The sequence below is a fragment of the Erpetoichthys calabaricus genome, chromosome 14 (genome assembly GCF_900747795.2).
Source record: "Erpetoichthys calabaricus chromosome 14, fErpCal1.3, whole genome shotgun sequence".
Lineage (NCBI taxonomy): Eukaryota > Metazoa > Chordata > Cladistia > Polypteriformes > Polypteridae > Erpetoichthys > Erpetoichthys calabaricus.
This window is the reverse complement of record NC_041407.2, coordinates 95,796,865-95,817,929: the sequence shown is the minus strand read 5'-3', so window position 1 is coordinate 95,817,929 and position 21,065 is coordinate 95,796,865. Positions and strand designations below refer to the sequence as shown.

Here is a 21,065-nt window from a genome sequence, read left to right as displayed (position 1 = left end):
TCTGGAACCTTCACGTGGATGAGTCTTTTGGGAAACAAACAATTTGTCCCCCTATGGCAGAGGTGGCAACCTCCAGTACTGGAGTGCCGGCAGTGGCTGCAGGTTTTCATTCTAACCATCTTCTTCATTAGTTTTTTGCTGCTAATTAACTTTTGCCTTAATTTTAATTAACTGGATTCAGGCCCCTTAGTAGTTTTTTTTTCTTTAATTAGCTGCCATACAATAATGAGACACAAAACAAGGTGCCACATGACCAGCTCACCCGTGCCCATCATACAATATCTGAAAATAAAGAAAGGTGAAGGTCTCAGTAAGGTTGATTACTCAGGTCCCCAAAATATTCTGACAGTGTTCTTAGGATTAAAACAGAAAATCAACAGTTATGAAAATGTCTGCTGTGTCAGAATGAGAGCAGCAACAAGCCATAGAATTAAATAACGAGTTGAATTAACAGCAAGAATTGGCTTCTCATTAAGAAACTGGTTGGAGTGAAATTAGTTGGAGTTTGAAGTCCCAATTTAGCTGGTCATCTGTTGTCTTGTTTCACATTTGATTTCTGTTTGGCTGTCATTTAATGAAGAAAATAATTAATTCAGAAACAGGGCTATGAAAATGAAGGGAAAAAGTTAATTATGGTTACTGATTAGGAAAAGGGTTAGAATGAAAACCTGCAGCCGCTGCAGCCCTCCAGGACTGGAGTTTGCTACCTCTGCCCTATGGCATCGCTATGAAGACCTGCTCTAGCACCTTCACTTTTAAGAGTGTAGCCAGTGTGTTGTTCTGTACTGTGGACTCCTGGGGAAGCAACTTGAGGTTAAAAGATGCACAAGACCTGGACAAACTTCTTAGGACAGCCTGCTTCATCTCAGGGCCTACCCTGGACTTGCTGGAAGCTGCTGTGCAAAAGAGGATGGTGTCAAACTTGGATGCCATCATAGAACAGTCCCCTCCAGGAGGTGTTATCTCTGAGCACTTTTAGCCACAGGCTCTTTCCACCACAGTGATTTGTAAGAAACGCCTCTGGGGGTCTTTACTGCCTACTTCTGTCAGACAATTTAATGCTTCCTTGGACATACTTGGTTCATTGTGAAATATCTGCACAATATAAATTTTATTTATTGATTGATTGACTGTGTTATTTGTCCTGTGAGTCTTTATCCTTTGTTTTTTATGCTTCTGCTGCTGTATGGATTAATATCTCCCCTGTGATTGATAAGGTTTAGCTAATCTGATGTAAACAGAAATGAGATGTGAAGTGAGCCAGCAGATGACCAACTAAGTTGGGACCTCAAACTCCGACCCGTGTTTAAATTAGAAGAAGCTGATTTGTGTTGTTAATTAAACCCGTTGTTTAACTCCATGGCCCGTTGATGCTCTCATTCTGCCTCAGCATTTTCTAAGAGGACCAGTAAAATGTTTTGTGGACCTGAGCACATCAGCATTCGTGAGATTTTTCACCTTTCTTCATCTTTTTATATAATACGCTACCGTGGCTGTTTGTTTGTCTGTCCAGGATTTTAAATCACCTGTAGCTCACAAACCGTTTGACCTATTGACGTGAAATTTGGTACACATATACTATGTGACATCTGCTTTTGGGTTGATGATTGACCTCCAAGGTTATTCCTCTTTTTATTTTTATTGTAGAATCAACTCTCGGCAGCAGGGCAGCCATGCGGCTCATGCGTACGGGCGCTGTTCTCATCCCTTCGCTGTCCCTTCCCCTACCTGTTCATATCTTAAATCATTCTTGAGGCAGATTGAAGACTTAAGTGCCAGCTTAAGTGAAAAATTAAGAAAAACGTACTAAGTAACACAAACACTGACGTAATCAGTTTTAATGTGAAAAGATGCTGACGAAAGAAAAGAAGAAGCGGGCCGCTAGGGTGGAGAAAAGAGGAGCTGCTGAGGAAGCAGCAAGCGCATCAACCTCTGAGCAAACGAATGGTAAACATACAGAGGAAGAGGATGACAACTAGGAATGCTCAAGTCAAGTGTATTCACTGCATGTTATCGTGCAGTGCGCCGTTACTGGTTTTTAGATATTGTGTGATGGACACAGGTTAGTTGGTCACGTGTTGGTTTGTTTAATATCTCATTTTCGTTTGGCTAATAACTAAGGAAAATAAAAACAATTAAGGGGCCAGAGTCTTAAAAAGGAAGACAATTAAAATGAAGGCAAAAGATGTTAATTGGCAACAAAAACTAGACGCTAGTTATGAAGAGGGTTGAAATGAAAACCTGCAGCCACTACAGCCCCCTGGGATTGGAGTAGACCACCAGGGCGTACTAACTTACACATCGCCAACTCAGAGCGGCCAATCAGCATAGCCACCGGTCTGTTCCAATATATATTGTACAATTACACAAAGAAAGTAATAGACCTTTTACATTTTCACACACTTTTTCACATTTTACAGATGTAAAGGATGACATTTACACAAATTATGTCCGCTCTTTCTTCACTTTTAATGACACCTGTAACTAAAAAAAAAAGATTTTTTTTAGAAAAATTAATTAAGAATAAAAACTTCAAATGGGCCCACCTTGTCACAAACACTTGTCGGAAGTCCATTTGGCTTTGATTCTCGCTGTTTGCCCATTTGAATTGACTTTTTTTTTTCCAAATTTATCCCACCCTTGCACAAGTGTCTAAGTGTACTTAGGCGAATCTACGTGTTTGCTGTCGGTGTGTCATTCCCTTTCTTTTTTTTTTTAAGCCATTCCTTGATTTAATTTTGGTTTTGTGCTTCTGATCATTTTCATGTTACAAAGTGAAATTCTTCTTTAGCTTTCTGAGTTCCAGTGTCCCGATCTTTGGATCTATCGGCATTCCCCAATATTCTGAGCAGGGGCTCCTCCCTCAGCTTCAAAGCTTGATGTTGCCATCCACCACCATGTGTTTCTTAAGTGATAGGTTCTGTTAACTTTGTGCCAAGTAACATCTTCTGAAACTGGACAGAATGTTTCTCCATGGCTTCATCAGACCATAAAACGCTGTTGCTGCTTACCTTCATCTTGCCTTCCCGGCCCCAGATCTCAGACTTGTGGAGAATATACTGTACACAAACTAGTTGTAATATGCAGGTGGTGGCTATTTACTCCCAACATGCCTTGCCACTCTTTTAAGATTGTCACCAGTCTCTTGGTAAGCCTCCCTGCTGAGCTTTCTTTTTGCCCAGTCATCAATTTTGTAAGACTGTCTTGGTGTTCACAGTGTCTCGGTGGTGCTATATTTCTACTACTTACTAATGATGGCTTTCACAGTGTATCATGATATATGTGCTGCTTTTGAGATTCTTTTCTATGCCTCCACTCAGCTGAACCTTACAACAATAAAATCCTGCGTAGACTGTTAGGTATTTGTGGACCATGATTATCTCTGCAGCAGGCAGCTAACTAAACTTCAGCGAGAGGACAGCCGATTTTTATTTAGGGCCCAAACAGAATCCCACTACGGCAGGCGACGGCCAGTGACCTTTGGACGTAACTTGTGAAACCTAAACACATTTAGCACTTCCAGTAGAAAAAACTGTGTACACTTACTGCCGGCGACCAAGAAACTAAAAGGTTTTTATTTGTAATATTGTTATTCTTAAAATGATCCATTTGTTTTTAGTTACAAATTGTCAAGTTACAATATCTCCTTAAAGGTGGAACATTTCTGACGCAATGTCTTTTCATCGAATCCTTTATTTCAACAAATGTTGACATTTCGGTAAGGGTGCGTAACATTTTGAGATACTTTAGAAAGTAAAGCACACAGGTTTGTTTTTTTTTTTTTTGACGTAACACTATGAACAGAAGTACATTTAATCTAAACAAGTTACTTCCATTAAATGCGGGAATCTCCCATTACAAAAACGGTTAAATTGAAAATGAGCAACCACGGGGGTTTCTGGCACTCCGAGCTGTGACGCTCTATACTGTAACAGAGTGCTTGAAAACCTGGCCTGTAATGTCACTTTATATATACTGTGCTTATTTTTTTTTTTCTAAACAGATTTTGCGCCCCCTTCCTTCTCCAACTACACCACATTGCTCTGCTTCTCCAAGCACCTAGCTGTTTTCACGTTGTTCTAATGTTTGATAGCACACCTGCTGTGTTCACACCATACTTGTTTGCTTACCATTTGAAAAAGCGGGGCAGCCCACCCAATCAATCCTACTACCATAAATGTTTTAACTACTAAAACACACCCTAGCTCCTTTATACATACTGTAACTATATGCAGTGACTTCAGGAAGCATGAAGCCTGCTTCACTTTTTTCACATTGTGCCATTTTGCAGTCTAATACTAAAATCGTTTATTTTTTTCCCTCATTAAGCAACACTCAGTACTCCAGCACGACAGAGTGGAAACAGTATTTTTAGAAATTTTAGCAAAATCATTAAAAATAGTAAACTGAAGTATTACAGAAATACTTTATGCATGCACTGTACACACTAATACGTATATACATTATTGCACAAGAGAAAGCCAGGCAGACTGGGTACTCAAGGAGATTTGACAAAATGGGAGACTACTAGGCAGAGACTAACCTGGGTTAGATCTGTTGAGATCCATTTATGATTTGTTACCCTCGTCTGCAAACCTCCATAGGTGGGGATTAATGAAGGACAAACAAATAATGCTTGGCAACGAGATGTAACCCATCACTGTTATCTTATAACTTAGTTCAGAACCAGGAGTGATACAGATGGAGGCACAATCGTGTTCTCAGGGTGCTGACCGAGTGTGTGGGCACAGCATGTGTAACCAGCAACCCTAAGAAAATGAATCTGCTTCATACGGGAGGGTGCAAAACCCACAAAGAATAAACCAGCTTACTTCTCATCAACATCAATATTTGACTGCATAAGAGACTGAAAATTATTGACCTTGACCCAGGGAAGATATTCATTTTCCTAGAGGTAGTGTCCGCCACTCTTAGGCTACGACCACACTACTGTGGTTTCATTTAAAAACACTGTCTCCATTGTCACGGGCGGCTGGGTGCTATACCCAGCCGGGATGCCTATATAGCACCTCTGCCATGAGAGGACAGCCGCCCTGATTGCTACGGGGGTCACGGGAACCGAGCTGGGAAGCTCAACCCTACAGGGGCCCGTGGCCACTGCCAGGGGGCGTTTATTGGATCCTGAAGCCCTGGAAGCCAGCACTTCCGCCACACCAGGAAGTGCTTGGCAGAAGGTATTCCAGGGTCACCCGGAGTGCTTCCGGGTGCTCAGCCAGCACATCTGCCACACCAGGAAGTGCCGGCGGAAGTTCATCAAGGGGTACCTGGAGCATATCTGGGGCAGCATAAAAGGGGCCGCCTTCCAACAGTCGGGAGCTGGTGTCGAGTGGCAGAAGACAAGCCTTCGGAGAGTGGGAGAAGGCGGCCCAAAGAGGAGCATTGTGAGGCTCAGCGAGAAGGGTGATTGGTGCTGGAGCACTGTGTGCAGTGCGGGACTGTTTATGGACGTTTGTAAATAGTTTAATAAATGTGTGTGTCATTCAACATCCGGTGTCTGTCTGTCTGTGGTCGGGCTGGCTATCACACTGTCCACTCTAGTATTTTCACATTGTTTACAAAAATACAGACATGGACAAATTTGTTGGTATCCCTCCATGAAGAAAGAAGAACCCACAATTGCCTATTGGATAACTTGAAATTACCCAAAGTAATTGGCATCGATCATTGTTTATTCCATATTTTTTTAAAAATCAGACTTTGCTTTAAGAGTTTTGATTCAATAGAATATTTCAAATCATAATACAAATGAAAATGACATGGACAAAAATGATGGGACCCTTAACCTAATGTTTTGTTGCACAACCATTAGAGGCCATCACTTCAAACAAGCAATCCCTGCAGCTCTCGATGAGAACTTCTGCACCTGTCCACAGGTCGTTTGGCCCACATGTCCAGAGCAAACTGCTCCAGCTGTGTCATGTTTGAAAGGGGTCTTCTCCAGACTGCATTTCTCAGTTCTTTCCATAGATGTGTACAGTTTACATCCATCCATCCATTTTCCAACCTGCTGAATCCGAACACAGGGTCATGGGGGTCTGCTGGAGCCAATCCCAGCCAACACAGAGCACAAGGCAGTGAACCAATCCTGGGCAGGGTGCCAATCCACCGCAGTTACAGTTTATAGTTTAAGCAAAAGAAGATTAAGAGGTGACATGATTGAAGTGTTTAAAATTATGAAGGGAATTAGTGCAGTGGATCGAGACTGTTATTTTAAAATTAGTTCATCAAGAAAACGGGGACACAGTTGGAAACTTGTTAAGGGTAAATTTCGCACAAATATTAGGAAGTTTTTCTTTACACAAAGAACGATAGAAACTTGGAATAAGCTACCAAGTAGTGTGGTAGACAGTAAGATGTTAGGGTCTTTCAAAACTCGACTTGATGTTTTCTTGGAAGAAATAAGTGGATAGTACTGGCGAGCTTTGTTGGGCTGAATGGCCTGTTCTCGTCTAGAGTGTTCTAATGTTCTAATGTTCCATAGGATTCAAATCAGGGCTCACAGAAGGCCACTTCAGAATAGTCCAATGTTTTGTTCTTAGCCATTCTTGGGCGCTTTTAGCTGTCTGTTTTGGCTCATTATCCTGTTGGAGGGTCCATGACCTGCAACTGAGACAGAGCTTTCTGACACTGGAGAGAACATTTTGCTCTAGAATGTCTTGGTAGTCTTGATCTTTCATTGTTCCCTGCACAGACTCGAGACATGCTGTGCCAGACGCAGCAAGGCAGCCGCAAAACATAACTCAGCCTCCTCCATGTTTCACAGTAGCTGTGGTGTTTTTTTTTTCTTTGAAAGCTTCATGTTTTCATCTGTGCACACAGAGCTAATGTGACTTGCCAAAAAGCTCCAGTTTTCTTTCATCTCTCCAAAGGACATTTTCCCAGAAGCATTGTGGCTTGTCAATATGCAGTTTAGCCAGTTCCAGTCTGGCTTTTTTATGTGGAGTCCTCCTGGCTCTTCTTCCAATGAGCCCACTGTCATTCAAAAAGTGATGCCTGGTGCGATCAGACACTGATGGACCTCAACCTTGGAGTTCAACTTGTATCTCATTGGAAGTTGTCCATGGCTCTTTGTTTACTGTTCTCACTACCCTACTGCCCATTCTGGGGTCGATTTTCCTCTTGCAGCTGTGTCCAGGGAGGCCCCAGTACCATGAACCTTAAAGTTCTCAACCATATTTACAACTGTTGTCACAGGAACATCAAGGTGTGCTTGAAGATGGTCTCATAGCCGTTGCCTTTAACATGCACGTCTGTAATTTTTGTGATCTCCTCAGACAACTCTCTCCTTTGCCTTCTCTGGTTCATGTTCATTGTGGGACATAGGATGATGTCAAAGAGCAGACTGGCTACTTTTCTCCATTTAAATGGGCTGAATGGCTATACTATTGAAGACACGTGCGATACGAATTCAAGAAAACAGCAAGTTTGAAAAATCTCTCAAATCGAATTATTTAGGATCTTTTCTAGGTATACCAACAAATGGGTCGGGGCCATTTTAGAATATTTTTGTATTATAAGCAATACTTTATCTCTTTTAACACTTGCTTTGCTTTATTTGATGACACATCACAAGCTTGCAGGTATATAGGGGACAAATGCTTTTCATTTAATCACATTTTAAGGAGGTCTACAGCACTTTTTCAATGAGCTGCAAGAGGACCGACACATTTGTCCATGTCTGTATCTCCATCCACACTAAAAGAACCAAAAATGCACATTATGTACAGCAGACATTCGCCTCCACTGGGTATGCAGAAAAGTCCTTGAATACCAGCCATGTGATTTATTGCGAAACTGTAAATTATTTGCCTTTGGGGCATGTGTGTAGAAAAAAGCACAAAACATAATTTAGACGCATACAGGTAAGCAACTCAATAAGTGCCTTATAAGTCAGCTCCTCTTCATGCAATATGTTGAATTATGATTTTCTTTCATGTAGGGTAACCAGTCATGGAATGAAACATTGCAATGAGCAGGATCCAGTTGGGCAATGGTCACGTAATAAACACAAACCAGTCAGCGCTTCATTAGAGTCTGCGTTTTCAAAACTCTGTTTTCACCCGTCTATACTACAGTGCTGAGCCAGAATTTCCAGAAGTATACGGTTCTGGAGAGCATTTTCAAAAGTCTATGTTTTTAGGGGTTAAAAACACTGGGGTAGTGTGAACATGAGGTGAAAATGGAGACTAATGTCTGCATTTTTACACAAAAATGTAGTAGTGTGGACGTCACCTTAGACCTCACATAGCGTTGTGTTCATCAGGATGCAGGAGGATTATAATGGTAGAAGTTACAGTGTCCTGGATAACCAGATGTGAAGAAGCCATCAAAATAGCCAGACCTCATAGACGAATGCCTTCAAAAATGGGTGGCATGTGTTGATGTTTACCATAGAGGTTGGCAGCAGCAAACTCACTGTGGTACTTAACCTATAGCCTAGGAGTAAGTGGGAAAAGTACAAAAAACACAATGCTGTGACTGTGCGAAAAGGCAGATAAAGCATTCAACTGGTTGTGGCTGAGGAGAGAGGAGCCAGCCTGGAGGCCATCTACCAGCACATCGTATCTAACCAGCCCCCCTGACGGTTACCTGTGCTTAAAGGGCTGAAACACTCAATGGCTGATGGTACAGAGCTGAGGATTATTGTGCATAGGGCCCACTCTAAGCTGTATTTTATAACTAAATTTATATGGCATGTGACTGCAGTGTACCTTTGATTTATAAGTCACTCTTGATAAATTTGTAGACTAAAACATGTTTTTTTCCTTTTAATTTACAGATATCCAACCTAATAGATACATTTTATTATGTATTTTCCTTTCCTTTTTTATTTTTTAAATTTTTGTCAGTGGCAGATCATCCATGTTAAATGAACACTCGAGTGTTTATATGGGGTGGATGGTTGTATAAGTTCACCTTCAATGTTGTTGTGTAGCCTTTATTTGTTCTCCTCACTAGACTTCTTGTTTAACTTTTCTGTGAATGCAGTATTTCTCCAAAGATGTTTTTCTTTTTCTAACACATTTCCCAGGAAGAGCTAAACAAGAAAGCTAATTAGACAAGGAGTTCACTTAAGAAGGTACAAATTAGCCTCAGATTTAGACTGGTTGTAATAATAATATAATAAAAAAAAGCTTCTGGCATGATATAGATATGGCTGTTATAAAAAAATGAATTGTCAGTTATTTATTTAATTCTCGGCAGAGTGAAGCGTATTCCTAGTGAATTTCTGTAGTGTTCATTTATGTTACAGGTAAAGGTAGAGGGTTCGTTAAAATAACCATAAATGTGGGCAAATGCAGGAACAGAAGACACAGCACACGACTGCAGGTAGATAATATTTAACTCTATATGCGTGTGTGTGGACTATTACTATACGTTGCTTCAATGTAATTCACACCTTTTATTTAGCTTATCAAGTGGACAGTTCATGATTTATTTATTGAAATAAATGATGTGTGCCTGGCTTTGCTTTTTTGTTTTTGTTTTTTTTTTTTTTGCACATGACATGTGTTCCCCTTAAATGCGGTATACTTAAACTAAGCTTTAGTGAAGGTGCACAAACACCACTTTTTTAGTTTTTCTCAGACACAGTATCAGGTTCTTTCTAGCCTCCTGCTGTAATTCAGTTATTTTCATGCACAGTTTAGTTTAGATATACCATAATCTTGTATCGCAAAACCATAAATTGATTTTCCAGTCCAATAACATGAGATTTGTCTCTCCTGGGAGACTGACATCAACTCTCAGTTATAAAGTAGTTTATTATCTGGAGAAGTATACCCTGTCAGTAAAATGTTGGAGAGCTCACTGCTTTGCAATGTTTCTGATTTTTATATTTTATACCTTATAACATTAAGGCCCATCAAGTAACATAACAATGGGGAAAAAGCACACTTGCATATGCATAACCCTCAAAGGGTGCACATTTCAGCATTTTTATAAAATGAAAGGAAATGCTCAGTGACATAGAAACAAAGCTATATGTGTTCATATTTTGATAATATCTTAACTGGAAATGCCTATAATGCTAGTTTATTTGTGTCCTGTTAATACTAAAAGCTTCTTGCTTTGTTATGGCCTGCACTGTGAATGCTTTATATGTGTTGTAGCTTATGTGTAGTAGTGCCTTTCCTTTCATCTATTTATGTATTTATTTTCATTTTTATTTTTTAGATCCCCCAAGCTGGAGAAAATGCACAGAACAACTCGGATTAAAATCACCGAGCTCAACCCGCACCTAATGTGTGCTCTCTGTGGGGGCTACTTCATTGACGCCACGACCATAGTGGAGTGCTTACACTCTTGTAGGTAGACCACTGAGGCTAAGAATGAAATCTGCTCTCTGACAACACCATGAAACTAATTAACTGTTCTTTTCATTTGTGTAGACCCTACTGGAAGTTGTTTGAAAAAAAAAAATATATCGGACAGAAGTATTTCAAAGAATTACTTTTTCATGTAAAGAGAATTAAGTGCTAGAAACCTTAGGAATAACAAAACATTACTTAGAGAAGAGGCACTAAAGAAGGGCTGTTGCTTTAAGAAGTGATACTTTGTTTTTTATACATTTTGTTGAATCAAATATAATAGTAAACTTCCTCTCTGGGTCAATAAATAGTTTATTTTCTATTTATTTATTCTATCTATCTGATGTATATGGTAACACCTTTCACATTTGTCTAATTTCTTTCTGTCTTTTATATGGTGCTGCTCTGTCTATCTGTTATGTAGTGCCTTTCATATCTATTATTATATAGGGTGGAGTGGTTGCTCTGTGGCTAAGGATCTGCACTGGTATCTGGAAGGTTGTTGGTTCAAATCCCATTACTACCAGAAGGGATCCTATTCTATTGGGCCCTTGAGCAAGACCCTTACCCTGAAAATTGCTTCAGGGGTGCTGTATAATGATTGACCCTGTGCTCTTACCTCTAAAGGTCATGCAAAAAGACTGTTTTCCCACTGGGATTAATGAGGCATATAAAAATATACAAGGTACGTTCAAAAAGTTTCCGCACTTTTATATTTTCATTGGAAACAGTGAAGGCGGAAGGAGTTGCAATTGGGCATTAAGAAGTTGGTACGGCACTGGGAAAATTGCATGGCAAACAAAGGTGACTATGTAGAAAGGTGATGAAATTTGAGTTTAAAAAAAAAATGTGTGGAAACATTTTGAACATCCCTCATGCGTGTGTGTGTGTGTGTGTGTGTGTATATATATATAATATATACAGTATATATATATTTTTATTGCTTCTTATCTTTCTATTTACCTATTTATATATTATATGGTGCACCTCTCTCTGTGATGTAGTGCCTGTCAAGACTATTGTTAAATCTATGCATCTGTTATATAGTACCTTTCATATCTATCTATCTATCTATCTATCTATCTATCTATCTATCTATCTATCTATCTATCTATCTATCTATCTATCTATCTATCTATCTATCTATCTATTTTTATACTGTCACATTTAGTACTATAAAGTAATAATAGTAAAATGCAAAAAGCACACATATGTATGCCAAGTTCTATCAAATGTATTTTCTGCATTATTGCACATTTTTCACAGTGGCATTGATTGGGTCTTTTTGGTTGTTATAGCCATATATAGAGAATATGACAGTAAATTTCAGTGGTTCTTTCATTATCAAAATAAAAAATATTCAATTTTCAGGTGTGAAAAAGTCACATCACTGCCTCCAAAGAAACTCAACCCAGTCAGAGCAACGATTAGGATCAGCACAGCCCGTCAATTTAAATTACATCGGCTTTTCAGAATGAAGCTGTTGGCTATGCGGGTGCATCATAACAAAACTGAAAGAAATTCCTGATTTTTGAATGTATTAGTCTAAGACAGTGGAAAAGCAAATACTAAGGCTCAAGGACACCAATAAATAATAAACTTTAGGAAAGAAGTCTTGACAGGGTTGGCTGCCCAGCTAAGTATGTCCAACAACAAGGGATACAATTTTCCAAGAAAGAACAACATCTTAAGTTTTTGTGGGCATTTGTCATGGCAAATGTCACATTAGCATGTTGCAGACCACTAACAAAACCATGAGTAGTCTCTACAAGTGTCACCAAAGCCACCTGTACACCTGAAACCATTGTATGGATAGGTAAATCCAAATCTGGAGCTTTTCTGCAAATAATAATTTTGATGATATTTCTGGAGAAAAACTACCCCTGTACTGTACCATAAGAACCTCATGCCAACAGTGAAGTCGAGAAAATGAAGAACGAAATTCTTATTTACATGTCTCCTCAGAACAGGTGTCAAAAATACAATGCAAAAAAAAAAACGAAAAAATAAATGTAGGCTGTAATGTCACCATTTGTAGACAATTAGTGGCATCAGATCTTGATGGCTCCACTCCTGAGCTGAAGGAGAACTGCCACTAGAAAAGACAATGATCCCAAACACTCCAGAAATTCTACATTAAAGTGGATGAAGTAAAGGAAATTTGGAGTTTAGGAATGACAGACACTATGTTAGTATTTTGTTGTGAAGCCTGATGTGAGCAGTTCAGTTTATTCTTGAAGGACCAGAAATGTCATTGAGTTGAAGCAGTTGAGCAAGGAAGGGTCAGTCAAAATCGGTCCACTACACTGTGAGAAACTGACTAATAATGTCTGTGTACTTCTAGTTATTGCCGTTACAGTTGGTAGAACTAGTTAGTGAGGCAATTAATCTTTCATACACAGTATTTCATATTCCATAATTAAAGTATCAATATTTCATGTTGGCTAATATATAATGAACTTATAGCTGAGTGTCTGATAACAATCACTACAAAACTTTGCAATAATGCAGAAACTCAGAGAAATAGTTTATAATGTTGTAATTCATTTCATAATAAGTATTGTTTTCAGTTTTTAACCCACAACATTAAAAACAGGATGTAATTGCTATTGATTTGTAGCAAAATATTTCTAGAACTTTTTGTTTACATTCACAGCATAAATATCCAAACGTCAATAATCTACTCGCTTTATTTTAAATATTTTGATGTAAAGGCCAAAGTCGAGAGAAATCATGTCAGACCTTTCTCATCTTTAATAAGATGTTGTAACTAACAGAATGTAGGTATAAAACAAATAGATCATTATTAGGAAAACAAATTCATTCATTGAGTGCATGTGCGGAATGGAATGGAAGCTCCTTTTTCTTTAACTATCACAGTGCATCTGTCTTGGACAGAACTCTAGCAACTTAGCACACCTGTTAGTTTTATTGGCAGGGTAATTCAAGCTTAGCCCTATTGTGAGGACATCTCTTGTGTAGAGCAGCCTTGTTTAGGTTTTCTACAGGAAAGAGCTATTTTAGGGTTGTCTTTGGCCTGCTTTGAGGCTTCCTTAATGCAATTTTTCCTTGCTTGGTAATCAGTTTTGTAAGGATATTTTGATTTTTCCACATCATGGTAGTACCAAAATTTTACCCCACTTTATAATAATAGTCTTTAGAATGTTCCCTGATACATATGATAGTTCTGTTGTTCTTTTCCATCTCTCCCTATGGACTATGGCTTTATCACTGGACTCTACAACCAAGAAACTGCAGGGAAGCCAGGAACGTAGTTTGAAATGGTATAGGCATGTGATGAGGAGAGACAGTTTGGGTAAAAGAGTGGTGGGAATTGAAGTACAGGGGAAGAGAAAGTGAGGGAGGCCAAAGTGGAGGAAGATGGATAAAGTATAAGAAGATCTGACTGGTGAGGAGGTGCAGGACCGAACTGTTTGGAGAAGGTCTATCAAGCATATCGACCCTACATAGAAGTAAGAAAAGAAGAAGATTGTTACAAAAAGGTGCAAAAGTCTAACATGATTTGTCTCAAAGGCTGCACTTCAGACATTTTCATATGCGTTTAAGTATGAAATTGGATGTTAATCAGTCCATTATCTGAGTGGCCATACCTGTGCAGAAGCTGAAGTCTTCTGTACAATTTGTACCTTTCATTAGGTGTTTCCTCTACTCTGTCTGTGGTATTTTCTTTTGTGCCACTGATAATCTTTGTGTTATTCAACAATTGACTGGTATTTTCTTTTGTGCCACTGATAATCTTTGTGTTATTCAACAATTGACAATTCACATAGTACTTTGAACCAACAACCCTATATAAAAATAGATTGAAAATCAGGGCAGAATATTTGCTGAAAACAGAAAGTTTATTTATAAGCAATCACATGAAGTTCTATCTCTATGTGTACTATTATATTACATTATACAGTGTGAAATATATAATACTTTAAATAATTATGCTGTTTTGTATCAATTTCATTTAAGCAGCTTTTACAGAACAATATGTTGTACTAATGTTGTGGTTGGTTGAAACAACGCTTCAAGAAAGTGCGAGTCGGCTTTATAAGAATTAACTATTTGTCTTGTGTTCCTCCTCCACTTTAATTCTTTTACTGTTCCAACAGTTTGTAAGACCTGCATAGTTGGCTACCTGGAAACAAACAAGTACTGTCCAATGTGTGATGTACAGGTTCACAAAACCCGACCTCTCCTCAGCATCAGGTGAGCCTGCTTCTTCTGTGAAACACAACTGTAATGCACGTGTTCATTGTCTTAAGATTGTGGTCACTATGCAAGACACTATATATGTAAAGTTTTATTTGAAAATGTCATTTTTCTGTTTTTGTTTCATTTGATAAATGGTATTGTTTTTGTTTTGTTTATAGATCGGACAAAACCTTGCAAGACATAGTATATAAGCTGGTCCCTGGGCTATTTAAAGGTAGGCTAGCTCCATTGTTAAATAAATGTGCGTGTGTGTGCCATGATAATGACCAAGTCATTGCTGTCCAGCTAGCAGGAACCAAGCAGAGTGACATCTCTATGGCCTAAGTTGCAGTACCTAAGTGGCGCAGACATGGCTTATCATAGTGTCATGGTCAGATGCATGGATTCATTTTAAATGAATACTCCAACCAAAAATATGTATTTTTTTTATAAATTACTTACCCCCATGTAATTTGTAGTGATGGCAGAGAATTTTTAATCTCATGTTTTCATTCAGAGCAGAAATAAAAGAAAAGTTCATGATATAATACAAGCAAATAGTGACAAGGGGCGGCACGGTGGTGCAGTGGGTAGCGCTGCTGCCTCGCAGTAGAGTTTGCATGTTCCGGGTACTCCGGTTTCCTCCCACAGTCCAAATATATGCAGGTTAGGTGCATTGGCGATCCTAAATTGTCCCTAGTGTGTGCTTGGTGTGTGCGTGCCCTGCGGTGGGCTGGCGCCCTGCCCAGGGTTTGTTTCCTGCTTTGCGCCCTGTGTTGGCTGGGATTGGATCCAGCAAACCCTCATGACCCTGTAGTTAGGATATAGCGGGTTGGATGATGGATGGATGAAATAGTGAGACGCTGTACAATGGCAAACAATGGAAAAAAGCAAAAAACATCTTACATTGCACATGTTATATAATCCACAGTTAATCCAGTTGTGTGTTTGAAACATGCAAAATGCAATCATTTTTCCTAAAATTTTGTTAGATACTTCATGAAAAATCAACACACATCATAAACAGGAAATGCAAATCACATGGGATTGCCTTTTTGAACTGTAGCTCCGCCTCTCTTGCTCCTTCTTTGGTCAACACTCTTATATTCATTTAAAAAAAAAAAAGCATCGGAAGGGGGCTGATTTGTATTTCTTGTTTATGATGTGCACAGATTTTTCCAGAAGTATATGTATAAGAATATTTTCACAAAAATACCTGTGTTTTGGGCATACGACTGGATAATTGACACATGGATTATGTAATATGACTAGCGTGACCTTTTTGTTTTTTCTTTTTCCATGCACTTTTTTCACTTCACTTGCCGTTGTACAGCATTGGTCGCCACTGTCTTGTATTATATCACAAACTTTTTTTTAATTTCAATTGTGCATGAATACATGAAAATAATATATAACTATATGGAGTAAATAACACAGACATGGACAAATTTGTTGGTCCACTTGCAACTGATTGAAAAGTGCTGTATGCCTCTTGAAAAGTGATAAAATGACAGCCAGTTGTCCCCTGTATACCTGAATGCCTTTCACATGTCATCGAGTAAAGCAAAGCAAGTGTGAAAAGAGATCAAGTGTTGATTATTCTACACAGATATTCTGAAATGACCTGGGCCCATTTGTTGGTACTCCCAGAAAAAATCCTAAATAATTGGATTTGAGAGATTTTTCAAACTAGCCGATTTCTTGAATTAGTATTGCACATGTCTCCAATCATGCAATCAGTAATTTAAATGGAGAAAAGTCATCAGTCTGCTGTTTGGTGACATCATGTGCCGCACACCGAACATGTACCAGAAAAAGCAAAAGAGAGTGATGCTCAGAAAGAAAATGATAGATGAGCATTTGAAAGGCAAATGCTACAAGACCATCAACAAGCAGCTTGATGTTTCTGTGACAACAGTTGTAAATATTATTAAGAAATTGAAGGTCCATGAGACTGTAGCCAACCTCTCTGGACACGGCCTCAAGATGAAAATTGACCCCAGAATGGGCAGAAGGATAGTGAGAATGGTAGACACAAAAGCCAAGGACAACTTCCAAAGAGATTTGTGCTGACCAAAATTGAAGGTCCATGAGACTGTAACCAACCTCTCTGGACACGGCCTCAAGATGAAAATTGACCCCAGAATGGGCAGAAGGATAGTGAGAATGGTAGACACAAAAGCCAAGGACAACTTCCAAAGAGATTTGTGCTGACCACCAAGGTCGAGGTCCGTCAGTGTCTGATCGCACCATATATCGCTTTTTGATTGACATTGGGCTTAATGGAAGAAGAGCCAGGAGAATTCTACATAAATAAGCCAGACTGGAATTTGCTGAAATGCATATTGACAACCCACAATGCTACTGGGAGAATGTCCTTTGGACCGATGAGACAAAATTTGAGCTTTTCTGCAAGTTTCACCAGCTATATGTTCACAGACGAAAAAATTAAGCTTTCAAAGAAAAGGACACCAGACCTATCGTGGAGGAGTCTCGGTTATGTTTTGGGGGTGCTTTGCTGCATCTGGCGCGAGGTGTCTTGAGTCTGTGCAGGGAACAATGAAATCTCAAGGCTATCAAGACATTCTGAAGCAAAACGTACTGCCCAATGTCAGAAAGCTCAGTCTCAGTCACAGGTCATGAATCCTCGCAACAGATTAAGTGTCCAAAACACACAGCTAAAAGAACCCAAGAATGCCTAAGAACAAAACACTGGACTATTCTGAAGTGGCCTTGCTATTGAACATCAATTGGAAAGAACTGAAACATGCAGTCTGGAGAAGGCCCCTTTCAAAGCGGACCCAGCTAAAGCCGTTTACTCAGGAAGAGTGGGCCAAACGACCTGTGAACGCATGCAGAAGTTCTCATCGAGAGCTGCAGGAACCACTTGGCCTCTAAAGGTTGTGCAACAAAATATTAGGTTAAGGGTCCCATCATTTTTGTCCATGCCATTTTCATTTGTGTTATTATTTGACGTATTCTGTTAAATCAAAACTCTAAAGCAAAATCTGATGTTTGTTAATATGGAAAAAACAATGATGAGTGCCAGTTACGTTTGATAGTTTCAAGTTATTTCATAAGCAATTGTGGGTTCTTCTTTTTTCATGGAGGGGTACCAACACATTTGTCTACATCTGTAAATATATAATTTTTGGATGGAGTATTCCTTTAAAGAGAAACCTCTTGTATATAAACGTCTATGCGTGGAAGTGTGTGTGTCTGTCTGTCCGGCCCGGAAGTGAGAGGTGGAGTCGGGGTAAGGACTCCGCCTCCGAGGAAACGTAAAACTCGCTTAGCCGCTAATAACACAAGCGAGATGAGCACGTCAGCAGAAAACTAAACCTCAGAAGAAAGATAAAGTCGCTTAGCCACTAACATCGGCAAACCGGTATCCCTTTTACTTTTCCTCCCGCCACTAATACACAAGCGATGTAAGCACGTCGGCAAAATGAAACCTCCTAGGAGAGAGACGCCCAGAGTAATTCCTTTCAATTACCTGACATCTCTACGTTTCCATTTTTTTTTTCTGACGATTTCAATAGTTTCTAGGACCCCAGGCATTTTACAGCACAGGCTGACACAGCTAGTTAAGTATAATAATGGTGGGATGGTGTGGAGGTTAGAGTTAAACTCTAACCTTCACCCCACATGTATCTTTGTGTTTGTTTGCCTGGCATCCCCCATTGTTCCTTTTGTAATGAGCTCAACGTGGGATGAAGCAACATATCAGCACTAACACAATAAACTGGTCAGATCTCTACTGCATAACATCTTTTTATTTTCCATTTTTTGTACAGATGAGATGAAGAGGAGGAGGGACTTCTATGCTGCTAACCCCACAGCAGATGGTAGGTGCCGAGTACAAACAGTATGTATATTTTTATAAGCGGTGTACTTTGTGTTAACTAGATGCACATGTTTTACCTTCCAGCTTCTAATGGCTCAAATGAGGACAGGGGCGAGGTTCAGGAGGAGGAGAAGAGGATTATCACAGACGATGAAATTATTAGCCTTTCGATAGAGTTTCATGAGGGTAAAAAGTGAGTGCCATTATATAGAAACCTGTCACAATCTGTGTCATCAGGTTGTTTCTGGATCTGTGAATTGACTTTAGAGTCCTTGTACCGTTTACAAGTCTTCACACACACCCTGAACAGCAAGATGAACTTAGTGAATGGCTGAGGCAGCATGCATCTGCAAAAGGAAAAAAAAAAAGATTAAGGTTATTCACACGCCGTAAAAAGAAGGTTAGAAAGACAAGGTTTTAGCAGAACAGCCTTCGCTTTGTGTTTCTAACCTTATGTTTTATTTTTGTTTTCTGTGTGGGGATAACCCTTGTCTTTTTTTCCCTGAATAAACTGGGGACTAATGTAAATGCAATGCACCTTTCTTTCATTTCTTAATCTCAAAGAAACATTTATTGAGTCGGTAACAGCATGTGTTTTAATTTTCGTAACTTGTCTGGCTGCTGGTGTCACGTTTGGTATCTAGATAAAGGTATCTGAGGTCTGAGAACTTTCATTTAACATCACTTTTTTTATTTTTGTTCATTGTTTATAAGGGCTATTAATTATTCCATGAGAACCCTGAATACAATGAAGACTGATTGATGTCATTGGTGTCAGGTAGAATGCCTAGAGGGGGCTGGGTGGTCTCATGGCCTGGAACCCCTGCAGATTTTATTTTTTCTCCAGCCGTCTGGAGTTTTTTTTTTTTTGTTTTTTCTGTCCTCCCTGGCCATCGGATTTTACTTTTATTCTATGTTAATTAGTGTTCTCCTATTTTAATTCTTATTTTGTCTTGTTTTCTCTTTCTTCATCATGTAAAGCAGTTTGAGCTACATTATTTTTATGAAAATGTGCTATATAAATAAATGTTGTTGTTGTTTCTGGGTGCCATTTTCGTAATCCTCATTGCCGGGATGTAACTCCTATTTGTTGGGGAGCATGTTCATGGAGGTCAGGACATTTGACCCCGTTGCAATGGGTTTAAAAGTCGGCACTACGTGTTATCTGAGCTTTGCAGATACCTAAAGAGACTTTAGTGTGTTACTTGTTTTACTTTTGTGTTTCTGACCGTTGATTTCTTGTTCCTGACTTTGACTTTTGGCTTAGCTATTTTTGCTACATTAATTTATTTTTTCTGATGTTTCTTCTTCCCGGTTATCTCCAGTAAATTCTTGTTTGTCTGCTTTTCAACAAGCATAGCAGCTTTTATGTCTTGATTACATTAGGAATTTACACGAAGAGCAAACTCACACATTTTGGATGAGTAGTCCAGTCTTATTAAAATAATAAATCCTGCACCAAACTATAAAACATCACTTGTTTTAGTATAACAATTGTGGTGGTGAGATCTTGAGCAATTGTCCTTTTCTTGAATTCTTCATGAATTTCCATGGAAGGAGTTTGGGGCTTATCTTTATTATCAGTCTGGAACTGTGATTTTCAACCTTTTACATCTCATGGTACACATAATTAATGACTAAAATTCTGAGGCACACCAAAAAATATATTTTTTACCTATCTGACAACAAACAGAATTACCTATCCTTTTTTGTTCCAATGTGGCTTTTTAAAAAATCTTTTCAATAATACAGTGCATCCGGAAAGTATTCACAGCACATCACTTTTTCCACATTTTGTTATGTTACAGCCTTATTCCAAAATGGATTAAATTCATTTTTTTCCTCAGAATTCTACACACAACACCCCTAAATGACAACGTGAAAAAAGTTTACTTGAGGTTTTTGCAAATTTGAATACTTTCCGGATGCACTGTATATATATATATATATATATATATATATATATATATATATATATATATATATATATATATATATATATATATATAAATAATATTTAAAATTATCCGGTGCATTTACTTGTATTATGAGCAGGTGGCACAGTGGTACTGGTGCTGCTTCGCAGTAAGGTGATCACGGGTTCATATCTCTGGTCTTCCCTGCAAGCTTTTTGCAAAGAGCTTTGTAGTGAGAAAATCGCTGTATAAATGTAAAGAATTATTATTATTATTTATCATACGTGTGTATGTGTGATCAAATTCAACCCCTGCATATTGGGGCATAAATAGAGTCGCTAGATGTGCTCAAAAATAAGACTCACTCATTGGAATAATTACACAGCACAGTGTGCATGCAACATAAACATAATGTGTATGCTCATATAAATTGATTATATGAAATAATATTAAGCATACAAATTTTTAACAAGTTGAGACATGTAAACTGGTTATAATTGCATGAAAGTATACATTTCTTGCTTTATATTTCACATATAGTTTATGTATATTATTAAAATGATATATAAATTATGTAAAATGGTATAAAATTTGTGTTGTATTTCTTTAAAGAAGCCTTTAATTAATTTGTTTTAAAAAAGCTTGCGGCACGCTTGTGGACACACCAGTTGAAAATCGCTGGCCTAGAAAAGAAGAATCTTTAAACCATAGTCATCCAATTCAGCGCAATTTGCACAAAGAACATCTGTATGGCAGGGTGATGAGAAA

The 21,065-nt window shown here is 38.7% G+C and overlaps 1 protein-coding gene across 3 annotated transcripts in view; it reads left to right on the top strand.

Moving 5' to 3' along the window:
- The window catches only part of LOC114665450 (polycomb group RING finger protein 2-like), a 53,472-nt gene that overhangs the window by 13,274 nt on the left and 19,133 nt on the right, over window positions 1–21,065 (top strand). The window contains exons 2-7 of one of the 3 annotated variants that reach the window (XM_028820026.2): window positions 9,257–9,351; window positions 10,198–10,328; window positions 14,453–14,549; window positions 14,714–14,769; window positions 18,332–18,382; window positions 18,466–18,574. In XM_028820026.2, coding sequence (XP_028675859.1) covers window positions 9,308–9,351; window positions 10,198–10,328; window positions 14,453–14,549; window positions 14,714–14,769; window positions 18,332–18,382; window positions 18,466–18,574 — 488 coding nt within the window. In that variant the 5' untranslated portion in view covers window positions 9,257–9,307. The remainder of the gene's footprint in view (window positions 1–9,256; window positions 9,352–10,197; window positions 10,329–14,452; window positions 14,550–14,713; window positions 14,770–18,331; window positions 18,383–18,465; window positions 18,575–21,065) is intronic. The other 2 variants (XM_028820025.2, XM_028820027.2) reach the window with 2 other exon arrangements.